The sequence below is a fragment of the Cervus elaphus genome, chromosome 4 (genome assembly GCF_910594005.1).
Source record: "Cervus elaphus chromosome 4, mCerEla1.1, whole genome shotgun sequence".
In the NCBI taxonomy this organism is placed as follows: domain Eukaryota; kingdom Metazoa; phylum Chordata; class Mammalia; order Artiodactyla; family Cervidae; genus Cervus; species Cervus elaphus.
This window is the reverse complement of record NC_057818.1, coordinates 38,784,735-38,804,966: the sequence shown is the minus strand read 5'-3', so window position 1 is coordinate 38,804,966 and position 20,232 is coordinate 38,784,735. Positions and strand designations below refer to the sequence as shown.

General features: G+C 47.7%; 1 protein-coding gene and 1 long non-coding RNA gene across 3 annotated transcripts in view; one reads left to right on the top strand and one right to left on the bottom strand.

Annotated features, from left to right (window-relative positions):
- Positions 1-20,232, bottom strand: part of ZFHX3 (zinc finger homeobox 3) — a 250,172-nt gene that overhangs the window by 137,764 nt on the left and 92,176 nt on the right. For both annotated transcript variants that reach the window (XM_043898963.1, XM_043898964.1), the window contains exon 3: positions 15,724-16,220. In XM_043898963.1, the coding sequence (XP_043754898.1) occupies positions 15,724-16,220 (497 nt within the window). The remainder of the gene's footprint in view (positions 1-15,723; positions 16,221-20,232) is intronic.
- Positions 3,909-5,157, top strand: LOC122691914. Its single transcript, XR_006340536.1, has 3 exons — positions 3,909-4,037; positions 4,187-4,279; positions 4,928-5,157. It is a non-coding gene; the product is annotated as an uncharacterized LOC122691914 (long non-coding RNA).

Below are 20,232 nucleotides of genomic sequence, written 5' to 3'. Positions count from 1 at the left end.
AGACGGCAGCCCACCAGGCTCCCCCGTCCCTGGGATTCTCCAGGCAAGAACACTGGAGTGGGTTGCCATTTCCTTCTCCAATGCATGAAAGTGAAAAGTGAAAGTGAAGTCGCTCAGTTGTGTCCGACTCTTAGCGACCCCGTGGACTGCAGCCTACCAGGCTCCTCCGTCCATGGGATTTTCCAGGCAAGAGTACTGGAGTGGGGTGCCATTGCCTTCTCCGAGAGAAGCCCTTAGGGGGTCATAAAAATCAATGTCCTAAATGCAACTGGCATTTGTGTAAAAACCAAGGGAATAGGATAAAAAAGGAAGTATCAGAATGTAGCTCAGGTAGTAAGCATAAAACTATTTTGTAAAACTTTTGTTTCAATTATACATACAAAATCTCTCTCCCATATGTGCTTAGTCACCTATTAAAATGTATCTCTTTTTGGACACTAGTCAACAAAGTTTACAAAGTTTAGAAACATAGCCACAAAGAAGTTAGTACATTATCCTGCTCCTTAAAGGTACTCCAAGATCTATGGCTTGAACATGGGGCAAGAGAGGAGGAAACAGAGTTTCTCTCTTACTGGGAAGCCATTCTGCCATGTGGTTCTCCTGGGGCTAACTAGCATTATTCAGAAGCAAAGAGCTGGAGAGTGAACAGCGCAGATTTGAAGGAAACAGAAGAACCTAGTCTTTAAGTTTCTATGTTTAAGCTTTTTGTCCTTGGGTATCAAACCTTCAGTTGACACTGACCATCCATCTGACACCTGTAGGACTGGGAAGGATACCAAGTTGGGTAAGAATAAACAGATCCTCCTGTAAAGGATCTTGCGATTGAGTAGAGGAGACAGACCACTGTAAAAATTGACTATACTATGAAGCAGGAGCAAACTACCATCACTTTTTCTACCTCAGCATCAATCTCTATGACTGCTGATAGAAAGAGTTGTGATTTTGGCTGATAAAACATGGGGACACAGAGCCAAGACCAGCTGCAAGTGAGAATTTTCAAAGTACTTGGACACAAGCTAATTGTCTCAGGACTGTTTCTCAGTGGGTCAGTACAGAAAAAAAGCTGCACAAAACTGACAGCTAATAGAATGATTATAAACAGCTCCGGAAAGCTCTGGTCCACACAGGACATCCAGTTTATTCTGACATACGCTTTTGGACTGACAACTATGTAAAGTCAGGGGTTCAGACCGGGCTGCTACGCTAGATCTTAGAACTGAAGGAAACTGTAGGCACATTCTGCAAGTACTTTTATCATTCAGTAAGTATTTATTGAGCTGGTGTCAGACATTGTTCTAAATGCCAAGGATACAGCCATTAATAAGACAACCGAGGTCGCCGATCTTCTGGTAGACAAATAAATAAATGAACGAACAAGAAAAATAGATAATAACTGTCAATGCAGAGAAGCAGGCTCAGACGGAGCTCCTCTCAGTAACCACTTGGGAGTGGGTGGTTAGGGGCTACCTTTCTGAGGACCAGAGATGCGTGTCAAGGTCAAGGATGCTCACTCCAGGCAGTGGGACTTCGAGTGCAAAAGTCCAGCAGGAGGTGCAAGCTTGGCCCGTTGAAGGAACAGTAAGAAGGCTGGTGCGGCTGAAGTGTCATGGGAAGGGAAGCAGGGTTACAACACGAGGCTGGCGTGGTGGGTGGAGTCTAGGTCACAGGGAGGTTTATAAGCCAGCACTGAAAGGCTGGCTTGTCTTTTGAGGGATGGAAAACCATTGGTGGGTCTTTGCAGGGGAGTGATATGACCTGATTTTCCTCTTCATGAAATTACCACATGGAGAGTGGACAGTCAAGGGCAAGAGGCGCTGCAAGGAGGGAGCTGACACGGGGACAGACGACAGGGAAACATGTTTTGAAGGTGGAGCCAACAGGGCTTAGTGATGATTTGGCTGGAGGGGAGTGAAAGAAAGAGGGGGCCACAATAATGCCCAGCTTTCAGGCTTGAGTGAACAGTAGATTAGCGACAGCCCTGACTGAGGTGGGGGAGCCTGGGGGAGAGGGGGCTTGGCAGTAATACGGTCAGCAAGACGTCTCTTCAGACCAAGTCTGGGGGTCAGCTATCAAACATTCAACCAGAAACGCCCAGTACAGAAGCAGATGGAAGGAGAGTGCAAGGCTCAAGGCAGATTCCGGTGTCACCAGAAGCGAGATGTTGTTGGGGGAAAACTATCAACGGAAAAAAGAAGCGGGTCTGAGCCAAGTTCTGAAGTCTTAAGCATTTACTGTAAATAACAGAAGTAAAGCCAGCAAGGAGACCAAGGAGACAGGCCAGTAAGGGACCAGAGAAACCAGAAGACTGGTGTCACAGAAGCCAGGATGGGACATGGTGATTTCGCTCACAGGTGGGCATGACCAAGGGAGGGCAAGGGGATGTTAGCAGGGAGAACTCAGTCATCACGGCCTTGGGCGGGGGGCAATACTCCCCCACTAGGAGCCAGTCAGCTTCGGCAGGCACAGGCTGCCAGCCTGAGCCTGAGGACACCCTGGGAGGTCCACAGCGCCCCCAGGTCACCTGCAGAAAACCAAGACTTGCAGCCTGTCTGATCCATTCCTATCACTGAGTGGCTGAGGGACCACAAACACTACCTTGCTCCTGCTTCCCAACATCCCTCCCCGACTACCAGAATGCTTTTTGGTCCTATCTGTGAGTTGTTCCATTTCACTCGCCAAGTTATGGGTGTTCTATACTTTTTCACCATCCGATATCAAAACGGCACCTTTCAAATACTCTTCGGCTACTTTCGTGACAAACCAACTTGCTTTTGGGAAAGACAGGAGAGCGGTGGGAAAGGAATCAGTAACCATCTGTGGGTGTCTCCTTGTCTTGTGTCGTGGGGCATTCTCAAGAGACACTCACTGGTTAAGGCAGCCTGTACTCTGAAGAGGTTTCCTGGAGAAACAAATTGACACATAAGACAGAGAATGAGCCTGGTGCCAAATGGTGTGACACACACTTGGGGAGGAGAAACCATCTGTGGCTGCAGTAACGGGAGAGAGCTCTCTGGAAAACCAGGGATCTGTCACCAGAACATAAAGGCAGGCCAGGAAAACTGCTATCCCTTAAAGTCTGAATTAAAAAAAAAAAAAAAAAAAGACACTTTCATCAGGGCCCAAAGCCTAACTCGAAGATGTGGATCCAAATTAGAAAGAAACGAGCATTTACGGTGACATCTGCTGGATTAATTAGCTGTGTAATTAGTCTCCCTCAGTGGAGCTGGGCTTTGTCATTGCTGTCTGAGACTTCCCCAGGTGAGACTGGATTCCAGTTGCCATGTACCAAGAGGAAGAAAGAGCAGGCCAGGCAAAAGGGGAAAAGTATGTGACAGTGTTAGTGGGAGGTGGCGAGAATGGAGGAGTGACTCAAGAACTTTTGAGGTGGGTCCTAGAACATCAGAGAGGAAAAGTCAAGAAGGAAGAATGACTTGAGGACTCACGACCTCGTAACAAAGCCACAGATGCCCCGAGCCTGGACTTTGGATAAACTCAAAGAACCAAAGGCCCAGAAATGCAAATACGATCACAGCAAGAGGTCAGGGATGAGAAGGGTGGGCGGGTGTGGATTCAAAGTTGGACACGATGAGCCTGGACCAAGCTTACAAGCTTACAGAACTCCGGTCCCTGGAGAGACAGTTGCATCTTTCCACACTGGCAGCTGTGGCCATCACTAACAGGAACTCAGACTGGGCAAAAAAAAATAAATACAAATGGTTGGATCCTAGTCCGAGAACCAGAAGTGGAAGAACACACGCAAGCAGATGCCTCCAGCCAAATCTTTCCCCACAGTGCTTCCTAAACCACAGCTGGCTGCGGAGTCACACTGGCTGACTCACGTCTAGGACACTGAGGAAACGGCAGTGCCGGGACCCACGCCTGCTGGCTCGGCTGACAGGAGGAACTAAGGAATGCTCCCCAGGCTCCATCTTCGGTGATTTTAGAAAATGAGAGAGCTGGTAGGAGAAGGGAAATACAGACACGTGAAGGCCCAGCAAGAGTGGGACAATTACCCTGAAGACCATCCTGGTTTGGAGGTGAGCAACGGGGGTGATCTTTTACTTTCCTGAACCCTACAGGCCCAGGGTGCAGGAGAAACATGTGACAACTTGTGTGCCCCAAGTTTTTGGAACGATGACATCCTCCTAATTCAGAAGTACACCTGATGTCTGTTCATGTTCTCTAGGCACTCTTCCAAAGCGACGAAGACTCGGAAAAAAGAGCAATGTGAAAGGCAGACAGGAACTGGAGTCCTCGTCACAGAGTACAGACACTGGAGGTAAAACATGCTCCCAGCGCCTGCCGCTCACTACAAGCTCCCTACCCCGAAGAGGTGTTTAAGTAACAGGTTACAAGATTTATCAGCTTGAGTAAAAAGTCCTACTTCAGGATTCAGCACAAAATCAGACTCCATACGAGCTGCTGACCCCCAGGAAGGAAAACCCTCCTCATTTATGGGTGTCCTAGAGATAAAGCCAGGGGATGGTGCCCCACCTGCTGGGGTCCAAGCCTGCAGCAGCAGCGTGCAGCAAGGAGACGGGTGCAGGGACACTCGCAGCCTGGAACCAGGGGCCCTGGGGCCTCCTCTCCTGCAGACAAACAGGGACAACGCAATGTGGCAGGACACCCAGACAAGTCCAGGGGTCGGCTCAGAAGTGACTACAGGGGCCCAACAAGCTTCAAAAAGGAGCCTGTGTTGAGAGAGAGAGAGAGAAGCTCAACAGGGACTGCAAGGAGACAAGAAATTATCCCCACAGTTCCAATGCACAGGCTGACGGGCAAATGAAAACATTGGTTAAAAGTGTTGACCTAAGAGACCAGGTATGCTTTAGAGGTCCCCGTCCTGGGCCTGGGAACCTGCTCCGCTAATTAACAGGTTACAAATCAAATATTATCAGTAGATAAACATTTCTAACCTTCTAAATAGTTTGGCTTTTACAGAATGAGGACACAGACCCTAGAGAAGGTTTGCTAATCACACCTGATGATTAGTCCCGATTCAACGCCGCTTCAGCATCTCCTATGAACATCCAGAATGTGGAAGGCACCAGTAAAACAGCAAGTGCTCAAGGGCTGTGAATTTCTACCACCTACATACAAGTTACAGCTGCAGGAAAAGGTCCGAGGAGCCAAGCAAGAGCAAGGACAGTGGAAGCATTGGACAAAGCCGCAAGTCACCGAACTGGGCAGGCTGTCATCCATCTCGCCATGTGATGTGAGAGCACTTCAAATATAAGGGAATAATGAAAAAATTATTGAGAAACAAATTTTAACAAATAGCTCTGGAGAACATTTCAGATTTCATTATAGGAAAAGCACTTTATTTAATGTAGAAAATGCGAAAATCTGATATGACAGTTTTCTATAAATAACAAAAATTGGAAATCATCATTAGAGGCTTCTGTAATTTTCCTCTTTTGTTGGGACCCATTAAAAAAAAAAAGGCTTTACCAACAAGGAAGCCACTTATCTCTCTTCATGCTCCCGTCGGGCCAGTTGGTAGGACTGTGAGAGAATTTCTTCATCATTTGGAGGAAGGGTTGCCAGCAAAAATATAGGATGCCCAGGAAAATGTGAATTTCAGATATGAAATAGGATTATTATTTTATGGAACATACTTACAATAAAAATCATGTGGCTTTGTCTGAAATTTATGTTTAGCTGGGTATTTCATATTTTTATTTGCTAAATTTGGCACCTTGACCACTGGTCTTTGCAGTGGTATTTTTAAAGGTAAGTCATATATACATATGTGTGTATATATGTGTGTGTATATATATATGGGCTTCCCTGGCGGCTCAGACCCACACACAATGTGTGTGTGTGTGTGTGTGTGTATTTTTTTTGCCGTCAGCCTCTTGGGCTCCAGGGCACATGGGCCTACTTGCTCCATGGCATGTGGGATCTAAGTTCCCCGACCAGGGATGGAACCAATGTCCCCTGCGTTGGAAGGTGGATTCTTAACCACTGAACCACCAGGAGAGTCCCTGTGCTGTTTTCAGTGCTCCACAGGGTCACCAGTCTGATGTTGCTGGTTTCAATAGCCTCCAATACCTCTGTGAGCAATAGAATTTTTTTTTTTTTTTGGTCTGTAACATTTTTAACTTTCACCCTACAACCTGGTTGCTTAAAAAAAAAAAGCACTGGAAACCTAAGTTTATTAAATATTAAAGTATAAAATGACTCAGTGCTACCAAAATGGTTTTCATAGCAACAGCCTTTCCCACCCTACACATAAATAGTATTTATAGTTTCATGTTATGTTGAGAAAAAAAAAAAAAGACTCAAGGCTTTGGTTCAGGTGTATTATGTAATTATTTAAAAACTCTTGCCTTCCAACAATGTTCCTGACAATGCTTAATTGTTCCCTTATAATTTCCCTTTCAAAATAAAAAACCAGAAACACCTGTTGGGACTAAATGTATTCAAATTTGCCCTTTTAGTCCAAGTCCTGGGCAAGTTGAAAGGACTCAAATTTGGGTTTATGCCTTTGCCCACTGTGAGCTGGCACAGCTTTCCTCCAGACGGGGTTTACCTGGAGCAACTGAGCACATGGAATTACTCTGGAATGTAGAGGCAATGGAATATTCGCAGCAAAATTCTCCTAAGGGTCACAGACCACCCCTAAGACGGCAGATGGCATCCATGCAAAGAATTCCACTAGGAGTATGGGGCTGGGGTGAGGGTGGGGGATAGAGAATTTGAGATTCTTTTTTCCCAAGAAGGTCTAGGGCTTGGAGCTTAAGGATTGGTGGGGGTGAGGGAGAGGGGAGATGGGAGGGTTAAGTGTTTCAACAAAGTGGTATAGTTCCTAGACCACCCCACTCCTCAAGCCGGGGTGAAGGGCCGTGGTCCATCTTCTCTGGAACCCAGAAGGAGACCTGTCACCAGTAGCTGAAAACAGCCCCTCCCAGAAATCAGCAGACACAGCCGTGCCATCTCCACACTACCCCAATATGAACTTCACTAAAGCAAACTTCTTGGACATTCAGTATTTGTTCTTTCTCTATGAAATAAATGGTGAGACCCACAGTCTTCACTAACAAACAAACAAACAAAAAAAAAATTGGCCCCAAGCCCTCTTCTCTCCTAGAGACTCCCTCATCCTGGTGAATTTGATGAAGGTAATTAATCCAAGAAATTCCACCCCAGAGAATATGTGGGAGAGGAAGAAATGTCATCCACGGGGCTTCACAGGCCTGGAAACGAGAACGGCTATCTCTGTTCCCACTTCTTGCACCTCAGTGCTTCTGACAAGCAATACTTGGTAAACATGCCCAGACTGACCCAAACCTGCACAGTATCCAGGGGCGCTCTGTACGATCTACAAATGGGGGACAATGAACAGGGCTTCTCACATCAGCAAGGGAAGAGTAGCTATTTCAGAAACCGCTGACCAACCAACCATCCAATCTGAAAGAAAATGTAGCTCTAAATCATACAATACAGAGTCCTACAATATACCGTATACACCTCTCACAGAGTAAAGTCTTAAATGTGGGGAGAAAGTGCTAAAGAAACTATCAATCAAGTGGTGCCAACCTGCCTGGGTTTGAAGACCGACTCCAACAACACTCATTTGCTGGTGACTTAAGAGCGCCCTCTGCCTCAGTTCCCGCATTTGAAAACAGGTGGGTCAACAGAAGAATAAATCAATGAATACCTGTAAAGCAGGTATGACAATACCTGCTAGTGGTAACTGTCACGTAGGAGCTAGTGATTACTTTTATTATAATATTAGCAGCAAGACAGCCTCCCTGGGGAAAGAGTCAGAACCATAAAGAAACAGATGTGCAGACTGGACAACACATAGATGAAAAGTTTCTGTAGGCTGAAGCATATTATAAGCTTAGTGAAAGATGAATAACAGACTCACAGAAACTACTGCAATATCCACGGCATAGAAGGAACTGCTGGCCCCGATAAACCAACAGCTTTTGCAAATCAGTCAGAAAGAAAGACCAACCCACCAAAATAGATGAAAGAATGAATGAAAACAGGGCAAAGTCTATGAATGGAAAAGTCACTAAAGAAATTCAGATGGACAATAAATGCATGAAAACATCTTCACCCTAATAATTAAAGAGACGCACACTGGGACAAATTCACAAACGGGATGCAAACAGAAAAATAAGACTGTGTTGGTCACCATGTGGGAGTTTGAACATCATCTATTATCAGTCAGTTCAGTTCAGTTGCTCAGTCATGTCCGATTCTTTGCAACCCCATGAATTGCAGCACACCAGGCCTCCCTGTCCATCACCAACTCCCGGAGTTTATTCAAACTCATGTCCATCGAGTTGGTGATGCCATCCAGCTATCTCATCCTCTGTCGTCCCCTTCTCCTCCTGCCCCCAATCCCTCCCAGCATCAGGGTCTTTTCCAGTGAGTCAACTCTTCACATGAGGTGGCCAAAGTACTGGAGTTTCAGCTTCAGCATCAGTCCTTCCAATGAACATCCAGGACTGATCTCCTTTAGGATGGACTGGTTGGATCTCCTTGCAGTCCAAGGGACTCTCAAGAGTCTTCTCCAGCACCACAGTTCAAAAGCATCAATTTTTCGGCACACAGCTTTCTTCACAGTCCAACTCTCACATCCATATGGAAAAACCATAGCCTTGACTAGACAGACCTTTGTTGGCAGTAATGTCTCTGCTTTTTAATATCATCTATTATAGGGAGGGGACAAAATGTTCTTAATAAAACTTGAAATGTTTAAAAGAGTTAAAATACTTAAAACTTAGTGTTTAAAATATTCTTAATAATGTTAATAATATTCTGAAAGGGTCTTCTTTCTGAAGGGCCATTAGGGAGGACTCTATCTACGGGCACAGCACCCTAAAACCACCGGGCCTTCTTGGAACAGCTCGAGTGTGGACAGACTTCCCTACCATAAGCTCAAAACTGCAGGTAACATGAATGCACGTCAGCAAGGGCCTGGTCAGTGTGTGGAAAACTACGCAGCCGCTAAAAAGAGTGAGCTAGATCGATATGTTATGACCTGAGATGATTTTCAGGATGATAGGTTACATGAAAAAAGCAAACCAAAAGCAGTGTGTCTAAGAGATTTCATAAGGGGATAATATGTATGTATACACTCACGCACAGTTTCTATCACTATAAGCATACGGAAAAAAAACCAATAACCCCGAAAGAGATAAGCAGATAACTTGTGATCCGTATCTTAAGAGTTGGAGAGTAGAAAAAGGACTTCCCCTTTAAAGAGAATTGAAAAGTACTTAAAGGTATGAGAAAGGGCTAAGGTGTAATACTGTGTACATGCAACATAATTCCAATTTTGTAAGATGCCTTACCCATCCTGTTAAATCAAAAAGAAAGAAAGAAAACATATGTTATCCTCTTTGATGGGATTAGGCAAATGATTATATTCTCTTATACTTCCCTGGATTTCTCAAATTTTCTACAGTGAACACATGTTACTCATACTAATAATTTTTACTATAAAAAATAAGGAATCCACATTTTATTATTCATTTACACTTGAGGTAAACTTGGAATGCTAGTTTTGTAACAAATAAGAATAATAATATTCTGAAGGAGTCTCATCAGTTCTTTACCATCCACAAAAAGGATTCAGGAAGGGTGAGAGAAAATAAAAAATATTAAAAGTACTTGGGGGGGGGGGGGCGGGAAAGGAGGAACTGGCATGTAAATGATTATGAAACTGGTCTTTCAATAGCTGGCATATTTAGTTGTTTATTTTGACTATGCCGTGCAGCATGTGGAACCTTACTTCCCTCACCAAGGATCAAACCCGTGCCCCCTGGCATTGGGAGCACTGAGTCTTAATCACTGGACTGCCAGGGAACTCCCAAGTTGGCATATTTACTACTGGACATATTAAAAGCAGGCACACCTAGTAAGATTTCGATTCCATTATTTGGTATCTAAAGTGTGGAGCCAAAAGGTAAAAGGGATCCAACCTTCCTGATGTGAAAGTCTCTGTAGCCCAGTAACCAGCAGGCAAAGCCTGGCTTACAGCCAATCAGCTGAGAGAACGTGTGGAATGAAATGGTACACTGGAGGGATTCTCAGGCGCAGCATGGTTCTGGAGGAAGGGCAAGGCTGCAGCGAGGTGCTGACCTTTCACACTGCACCCACTGGCCATCTGTTGGCCAAGCATCCCTCTATCACGTGTTGGCCACAGTTCTACCGCACTGAAGGGTTCAACCTGTCCCAATATGAGCCCTGCCTCCAAAAAAAGGTTCAATCTTTCCACCTTCCCAGAGACACCCTGAAGTTAGCTGGTGGCCAGAACCACTGCCAGGGCTCACCCAGCTCTCCAGTGGTGACCAGGGGGCCCACGTGCACGCAGTCTCCCAGTCCGGCCTCAGGAGCCCCCACCCCACGAGCCCAGCCATCAAGTGAGGGAAATGAACTTCAGACCCCCAGCTGCGCTGGGAGATGGAAGGCATGAAGGTGAAATGTGCTAAGATTTACCAAAACATCTGGCCTTTCACACCTTCTAAATCAGCCACAGGAAAACACTCCCCGCCTTTCATTTTTGGTTGAAGGCACCAAAGTATAGAGAGAAGAAGGCAGAGGTATGCACTTAGGAAAAAAAAAAAAATAGTCGCGCTAATGAGAAAACAAGGCTTGAGGAAACTGGTTCCAGAGTGACGATGTAAACCAGATGACACCTGTGACAGGGCTTCAAACGCGAAGCCACACCAGGGCGGCGAGGAGGAGGAGGGCGGCGGGAGGGGCAGGACAGAGGCTGCCAGTCACCATCTGTGGGCACAAAGTGTGCAGCTGCATGCCTAAGACCCCATAAGAGGCCATGAAGAATGCAAACTTCAGACCAAATCTCTGTGTGACTTGTTATACATCTGATCTGTCCACCCATCCTTTGGTGAACTTACTGCCCTGCTGGGAGAGTGAACCCTGAGTTTCCTACACATCAGGGAAACAACTGGGAAGGCAGATTCCGAAGTATTTCAGAGTCTGGTTGGGGGGGGGGGGGTCTCTTCCTTCCTTCTACCTCAAATGATCCGAACGGCATCGAAGTCCACCATGTAGAGAATCTGGGTACCTATTTTTCAGTCAGTTGGTACCATCCTCTACTTCTTAGTTTAGGCCAAAGAGACTTGGTATCTCCCCCTCGGTTTGCCTGGGGGGCCCGACACAACCCACATGGGGTCCAGATCCAACTCTGGGGGAAGACAAGCCTCTTTGTGTATAACTTAAGATTAATATGAAAACTTAGGGCTGGGCCCAATCAAAGGAAACTCAGCTGGGAACTGTTGGAGTAACAGATTCTGGTGGGGGTCTTAATCTATCTGCTCAAGTTGATGGATTTCCATCCCAATGACTCTCAGGTGAAGAAAAACATCAACGTGAAACCCAGATTCTGATAGCTGGCAGGTGTGCACTGATCTCCAGCTGCCCTTTCGGCACCCTCCTCCCCCAAGCAGAAAACACTTCAACTTCCAAAGAGCTCGCCAGGGACAGCAGGGAAGTCCAGATAAATACAGAAGGGCTCACGTGAGCCCTGAGCCCACTCCCTGGCTCATGATCTGCACTAGCGTAGAGGAGAGTGGAGGGCAGGCATTATCAGTACCAGGTGCCCCCCACTATTTAAGCCAAGCAAGGGTACCCCACACTGCTGTGGGGGGAAGGAGTGGGGCACAGGAGCAAGTCCTTCAGGAGAAGTGGGAAAGCAGTCAGGTGCAGAATTCCCCTTCCGGACCTCAAGCCCTCATGAGAGACAAGCACCTTACCCACAACACACTTTCATTCCGTCTCTGATGAATGGCTGTAGACAAAAAAAACCCAAGAGTTCGGCTTCCAAGCCTGACTGGGGTCCCTAGCCAGCCCACTGGGTTGCAGTGTTGCTCAATCACAGTGCCCGCGAGGGCAGCCGCGAGGGTGTGGACATACGACTGCTGGAGGCTGGACCAGGGCCGCCACTACAATAAGTCTGCTACGTACGAACCTTCAAGTTGTGAACTTTCAAAGATGTGAACATGCATTCCATCAACGTCAGGCATGAGGGAAACTGCAGCCGGTCCTCCATCTCCTTCTGCTGACAATCCTTCAGCTCTACCGTCTCCCACCTCCTCGCCCTCCTCCGTCAGTAACTCTTCTTGCCTGTTCACTTGATGCCCGCCCCTGGATGCCAGATGGTGTACTGTAATAGTAAACTGTTACAGCTTATAGTATATAATGCTGTACTGTAAGATTAAAAATGTTTTATTCTTGTGTTTTTTAAAAAATGTATTATTAATGTTTGTGTGAAAAGTGTTATAAACCTATTACAGTACAGTACTATATCACCGGCTGTGTTAGCTGGGTACCTAGGCTAACTTGGTTGGACTTACATACACCCTCTCAGAGTGGAACTTGTTCATACATAGGAGGACTTAATGTATTTAAAGACTCGACGAATTCAATCACAAGCATTTCAGAAAACTAACCTGGGAGCCAAGAAAAAAGGAAACAGCTTCCTTCTGATGCCAGGGGCTCTCCACCTGAACCCTACTTTCTTTTTCTTCCAGGAGGCAGGAAGAAGTCGATGAACATTAATCTTGATTTAAAAACCGCTCTCAAACAATAATCCAAACTAACCAGACAATCCCAGCCAAGAGAGATAGTATCGCCCATTTCCCCATTTTGCTGATCAGCCCAACCCTCTCCTGTGTCCGGATAAGAAATTATCTCATGCTTTCAGACGGCTCAGTCCTAATCCAGCAACATACGCGCCAGGATTTATGACACCAAGAGGGAGAGGCTCTGGACCTGTCTGAGGCCCAGTGACAGACCAGAAAGCCACACTTCTGCTAGTGTCCCCTGAGCCCGCTGGTCTGTCTCCTCAAGCATCGAAAAGGAAGAGGAGAGGGTGGGAGACCCGCGAGGAAGTCGAAGACATCACGGCTACTTGAGTAGATGCAGCAGAAGGCAAGCATGGGCATCTCCTTGACCGATCCATGAGCAATTTGCCAGGGAACCAAGATGGGGTGGGGCGGGGTGGGGGCAGGGCAGGGGCGAGGGTGGGCCATGGGGAAGCGGGCAGTGAGGAGGGCCGTGTGTGAGAAGCTGGGGGCCCTCCCTGGGTCAGCAGCATCTGGAGCTGTTTCTCTAGCAGACAGTAAAGAACTCGATTATATCCAGTTAACTGTGCTCTAAACTGATTATGCATGTGCTGGGCTAATGGATTACATTAGCAAGAGGAAAAATAACATGCAATCAATCTCCATTTACCACAGGCCACACCAGGGCCTAGAGAAAAGCTGACTCTCAAACCACCTCCGATCCCCACCCCAAATCCCAGGACTGACGACAAGACCCTGGGCGAGGGACCCCCGTGGTGGCGAGAGAAGTTTATCTTAGTCACATCGCAGGGCAGAAAGGCCTCAAGGCGGGCACTGAAATGGTAAGGTTCCGGGTCACATCTGGGAGTGGGTGGGAGAGCTCCCCGCCCCCCACGGCAGAGTCACGGGGACATTTGTTACCCAAGGACTAATGAGACCAGACTAATGACCTTCGGCTCCTGACCCGGGGGGATTCTGTCCTGAATGTGGGTGGAGGTCACCCCTGGCGGGTGCCAGCCATACACACTGCCCGGGCACCTCTCCTCCGGGCGCTGGTCCCCGCATCCCACCCTGCATCCCCACACCTTCACTTCTGCGACACTGCCTTTTCTGAGCAGGAGACCCCTCCATCTTTACTTAGGAAAGCAGATGAGAGAACAAGGCAGGGGAGGACGGGCATCCGGGGCTAGCTGAGCAAAGCAAATGGTGACACTCAAGCTGCCCTGAACACCACCTCTACCCGACCCTCAAGTGAGACCAAAGGACAAGGGGTGGGGACCAGCAAGGGATGTAGTCAGTGAATCCCCAGGTTCCAGGCCCTTTGGAATGAAGCAAAGCCAAGGCTGCTCCTGCTGGAGGCCTTAGTGTGGACAGTTAGTGACTACCCCCACCCATTTTATAACCTAAAAGGCAATGCTTCTCCTCAGATGGAAGAGGCCAGCTTCATGCCACCTCTAAAGGACAGCATTCGAAGCTGCAAACGACCTTCCAGGGCTGCACCTAGTCCTTCATACTAATTTTTGCTCAGTTGAGTCGTTAAGAAACTCTATTTTTTTTTCCCCATGGGTATCTCCATCAGGTTTTCGCGACCACACCGGCACCACCCTGTGGCCAGTGAGAACCTCTGATTTAAACTGATGGCCAGGAGCCTCTCCTTCCGAGGGTGACACTCAGGGAAGCCAACCACTGAGGGACCAGCTCACAGAGGACAGGGTGGGCTTGGCTGTCTGGTGTCTAGACCCTCCCCTCTGCACCCCTTGAGCCCATTCATGCCTGAGTCAGCAGTCAATTCCAGAATATTCTATTCCCACCACCTTGTGCCTGCTTTCTCCTCCTTTCCCGAACATGGTTTCTCATCCATGTAACACAGGCCTCTGGACAAGCTGAGAATGAGTGACTATAAAACGAATCGCACTTATCAATCTCAGCAGAGGCCGATGTGGGGACAGGATCAGGGTCTTATTTGGAGTCTCCGTTTAAAATCACTGTAAGCAGAGAGGGGATTCAAGGAGCTCAGGGTGAGGGGCAACCTGGAACTCAGTGGCCCACAGATGTGGGAATCAGTGTGAATGGAAAGAGAGACTGATGACAAGAGGGAGGGAAACAGAGAGAGAGGGCGAGGGCGTGGAAGGGACGTGGAGGGAGGCTGGGCAGATTTATGGCGATTTGTACCTGATTGTTCATACTAAAGCCATTATGGGATGATTAGAGAAAAAGGTGAGGCTTTAAGTCCAGTGAAAATCAATAGAAACGTCTGGAGCAATTCTGCCGTGCAAGTGGAAGGACTATTTACAGTATCTGAGCACCTCCTCCTCGTTACCGTCTATGGACTAAGGGGAAGAAGGAAGGGGGCAGGGAGGGGTGAGAAAGGAGGGCTGGGGTGAGGAAGGAGGGATATGAAGGAATGAGAAGTGGAGAGGACTTAGGAGGAGAAGGAAGGCAGGAGAAGCCCAGCAAAAAAAAAAGAAAATTTGAGGAAGAGAACAGAGGCATAGAACATGGCAGACAGGAAAAAAGAATAAAGGGACCCCTCACTTGACCGTGAATTTCCCCATAGTACTCACCACCTTCTAGCCTACCATATAATTTATTTACTTTGTCTATCACCCACCCCCCCAAAAGAATGGGCGCTCTGGGAGGGCAGGGACTTTTTGTCTGCCTTGTGCATGGAAGCAGACTCAGAACAGGGCCTGGGGTATGGGAGGGGTTCAATGTGTATCTCTTAAATGAATGAATGAATGAATGAACGAATATACAAAGCACCCCAGGGGGCATTCAGGGAACAGAGGCTAAAAACTGGGGGGAATAACCAGATGGAAAAGGAGGACAGGAAGCCTGCAGGGAAAACATATAAGCACAAAGGTAAAGGGGGAACTAGGGAAATGGCAATTGTGAGTTAGGAAAGAAGTCAGTTCTAAGGAAGGTATGTGGAACAATGTATAGTATGGGCTGCTATAAATACAACCTGGCCCCCAAATGAGGCACCCCACAGAGAGATCCTTCAGTTCCCAGCTGAAGCCCTCCACTGTGTCATCAGCACCCCCTCCCAATGCCAGGGCCTCAGCCAGCCGCCAGTCCCTCCAGTTAATGGCACGAAGTGTCCATCTGCCCCCAGCCTCATGGTCACCCGGGGGATCTGCTCCACTGCTTCCAGAGACAGGCCGGGGCTTACCTTGTACAGCTTCAGGCTGGCCTCATGCCTGGAGTTGACCGTGTGCAGCCGCAGCTTCTCCAAGCTGTTGGTGTAGTAGTCGCAGGCGTTGCACTTGAGGTGGACGGGGTTGCCGATGGCCACGCACTTGAGCCGCCACTCGTTGGCCTTGCCGCCCTCCTTGATATGGGCCACCAGCTGGTACTTCTGCACGTGCTTGTCCGTCTTGCAGTGCAGCTGGAAGTTGGCCTTGAGCTGGGTGTTGTAGCGGCATAGCTTGCACTGGTACGAGTCCCCCATCACCGCCTTCCACTCCTCCTCCGGGAGGCTGCGCTCCACGCTCATGTGCAGCCCCAGCAGGTCCAGGGCGTCCGTGCTGAACTTGTTGCAGACGGCGCACTGGAAGAGCTTCAGCGACGGGTCGTTGGTCTGGATGAAGCTCTCGCCCAGGTTCATCAGCTCCTCCGACACCAGCTGCCCGCCCCCGAGCCGCATGTCTAGGGGGATTTCACCGCCCACTGTGGGGAAAGAGAAGGGAGAGAATCAGAGGCTGGGCTCGAAGTGGCCCTACCTGAGGCACTGCCCACCCTCCACCATCCCTGACCCAGGTTCCAGCAGAAGAAAGATCACATTTCAAGCATCACAAGGTGCTATCCACTGGGAAAATGTACAACGAAAATCAGCTTGACGTGGTCAGATCGCTCTCATGGACATTCTGAAATTTGCGAAAGGTTGTGTTGTTTTTGTTTTTTTCTTTTGTAAAAGAATGCCTAGAAGAAGGTGGGAACCATATAATCTCTTAAATGTTTGAATTCAGCTCCTCACTCAGATCCAAGAAAAGACATAGACATAAAAGTATCACTCACTGGATGTAAGAGAATCTGAAGCTTCAGTCCCCGAACTGAGTCACAGCTGCGTTCTAAGGCACCAAGTCTTTGCGGCAAATCAGAATTGGGCTAAGCAGTAGCAATGCCTAGGAGAACTTTTTGTGAAGATGGAAACCTTGGGTATCTGGACTGTCCAACATGAAAGTCACTAGTCACGCATGGCTATGGGACACCTGACATATGGCTAAGATAGAGCTGGGGAGCTGAATTTTTCAATTTTTTTTTTTTTTTACTTCATTTACAGTTAGGTTAGTGGCTACCGTAGTGGACAGTGCAGCTCTAAATCTGAGATTTCCAGAATGATCTCCTTATTCCTTACCACACCTGCCTCTCAGAGGCACTGGCTCCTCCCACACCTCCCCAAGAGTACAATCATTTCCTGTCCATGAGCCCGACACAGCGTGGAACATAAGTCTACTCTGGGGCACATCATGCTCCCCTCTGGCGTTATCTCAGCCATTCAATACAGGTGCAGCCTCTTTAGGACAAGGATCCAATCTTCTCCTTGCTGAACCTCTAGAGGGTACCCAGCCCGCCGCACAGAGGCCCAAACATCTGCCGTGACAGCCAGGGTACAGAGCAGCCAAAATGTTACAGGTTTGGGAAGTTGGGTGGAGACGGGCAGTGAAACGCAAAGGTCAGCTCACAGCCCTGGAAAACCGGGGTCTGAGATGGCTCTGCTCCTCCCTCTCCAGCCCGGCTCTTTCTCAGTCCATCACGACCATGCATAAACCAAGGGCCGGCTCTCACTCACTGGCGGCAAGTTAATACTGTGAGCTCTTATTTCTGTCACGAGAAAGGCTTGGAAAGAGCAGCCTTCCCTGCATTACCTAGAAGCCTACAGTCAAGCAGAACGCCGAGCGTCGGCTTCTATTTTCTGCTTCTCCCCTAAGCGCACACACGCTCGAGCTGTGTCTCCCCCTGCCACTCCCCAGCTGATATTTAAACCTGACCTTTCACATGTGGTTGGGCTGAAGATTTTTTATTTTTGTTTTTATGGACTGATTAGAATCCAACTTAGTGGCTAATCAAAGAAAAGATATTACTATTTAAAAAAATTTTTTTTCTTACTTCTGCTGTACGAGGTACTCTGAGTGAGGACCTCAGTCCAGGCTCGACTGAGCAGAGTGGCAGGATTTGAAGCCTGCGGACAGTCTAGCAAGCCACAGAAATCTTTTGCATATACGTGCCAGAAGACTCTGGAAGCTTTCTGCCTGCCTTCTCTCTTGCCATCTCCCCTGGTGAGAGGAGCCATAGCTATGACATTCTTCTTAGGACAAGAGAGAAAAAGAGATGGGGGGGGAAAAGCCTAAAAGCTCCATCCCTTAATAGGGATGCAGGCCAGGCAGCATCCACAAAACACATTCCATGTTCAGTGAAAGCAGAAACTGCCCGGAGGGTAAGACAAGGAGCAAACATATATTTGTTTCTGATGTCGACCACCTGAAGCATCAAATCTTCTTCAGTTTTAAAATTTAACCTCAACACATCAATACCACTCCAAAGAGAAATTCAGCTGTCACTTGCTTGGTGCCTGAGTGAAAGTGAGAAGTCCTCGGAACACACAAACAAAATAAGTCCCTGTTGCCATCCCAAGCTCTTAAAATGAAATACAAATCCAAGACAGAAGCAGAGAAGCAGTGAAATGGGGATGATCGGAAAGCCAAAACTCCCTCTGAGAACTATACCCTGGAGAAACACATACAGGGCTTGGGATCCCACACATCCACAGGGCTGGAAGGAACAAATTCAGTCCCCAAGAAGTGGAGAAACCTCACCCAATTCACAGGCAGGTCAGGTGCGGGGAGAGAGCATGCACTGAGAACTCAGTGGATTCCTACTCTTGAGTCACACCGGACGGATGGTCTTGGAAAAGGGGGGACCCCATCTCCCCCAACATTTAACCTTAAGGCTGGAGACTGACACCATGGCAGAAAGTTCTGCCCTGAGCACATCCTCAGAGAGACACAGGGATTAAAAGACACCTCCTACAATCAAAAGCAGAATCAAAGGAGTTCTTAACCTGGTGCAAATGTCCTATGGCCAGCTGGCTACTCAGGAAACACGTAGGTGCCTTGACAAGCCACCCATTGCTCCATGCTGTGCTAAAATATAATCCAAATGGATGTCTGGAAAGATGGTCATCTGGACTCAAGTCTAACATCTCACCTACAGACAGAGGCAAATTCAAGCAGACCAGACCAATGGTGCTGAGTTTTTCCTTGAGGGTGTCTAGAATGCATGTGTGCCCAGGATCAGTGGTGGTTCCATCAAAGGGAGGAAGAGAACACTGACTTGTGAGCAGGAGTGTAATTCACAACCACTACTTCCCCCTGTAGAACCCAGTAATGCCTAATAACGCCCACAGCCTTCTCCTAGCAGGTCTAAGGACCAATCAGCCGGGCTGCATACGGAACTGAAAGCTACGCTCTTTGTATTTGCCTACGCTGCCTTCTGCTGAGCTCCTACGACTGAAATAATGGGTCCAAGTGGACACATTCTATCACTCCCACAGGCACGCAGGCTTCTGGCATCAAGTATTTTCGTCACTCTCACCCTCATCTTAACAGCGCTCGTGGCTTAAGGCAGGCACGGGAGGTGTTGAGGGACTCACCTCGACTGCCAAGCAGTGATGCTGGAAATTCAAGGGCCCTCCGTGACTACCAGGATAAGGTCTTTAGAAGAAAGAACACTATTCTCTTTAAGAAATAAAGTCCGGATCTTTTATGTATGTGCAGGACACAAGGATTCGTTTCATATCTTTCGCATCTGCCCTCTGCTCACGATGCACGGTGTCCCGCAGACTCACAGACAGTGGGTGATAAAAGCAAACTATTTATCTACCACTCAATTCAAGCCTCAGTCAGAATTACTGGTTTTCAAGGTAATTAAAAAGTCTTCACTTTGACCCAGTATGAACCCATCCATTTTCTGTGTCTTCATTCCACTTACACTATGTTTGATTTACTCCAAGACCTGCTTCCCCAAGATTCTAAATCTCCAGATGAAGAAAACCCCAATTCCCGTAGGCTTTAAAATCAGTACAGTCTTTTTGAGTACCGATGCTACTCATAGGTGTGCAACCCCCCGGGTCACTCTTGGGACAAACAGAATGACTGATTCCTGTGCATCCATGATTGATCAGTGGGTAAAACATCTGCAAACTGCTTGGTAAGAAAGGATCAACGAGTCAATGTTCCAAAACGGAGAACAAGATTAAAGTTGCCAGGATTCAAATTTAAATGCATGGCAGGAAAAACAAATTAAATGCCGTGAAATATAACTCATCAGCAGCAATTAGCACTGAAAGACCACACAAATAAAGATGTGCCCACTGGGGAGCTTTAGCCCTCCGTGTGAATCAGAGCCATTTTAGGATAAAGGTGCTTGCTCATGCTTTGTTGCCGAGAATGACTTACTCCCATGTCAGTAAGGGGGTCTTGTGTCATTCAGGACATGACTGCTGGTCTCAAGAGGTTACCTGGGTCAGGGAATGGAGACCAGGCTTGTGGAGTTGGGGCAGGCGGGGCCCAACCACCACACTGGTGCTCATGAAACTGGTTTGTACTTTCACTTGCTATAGAAACTCTTCCCTAGAAGTGGTCACGGTTCTTTTTACATGAAGAGTCATGGCTTTTCGCAT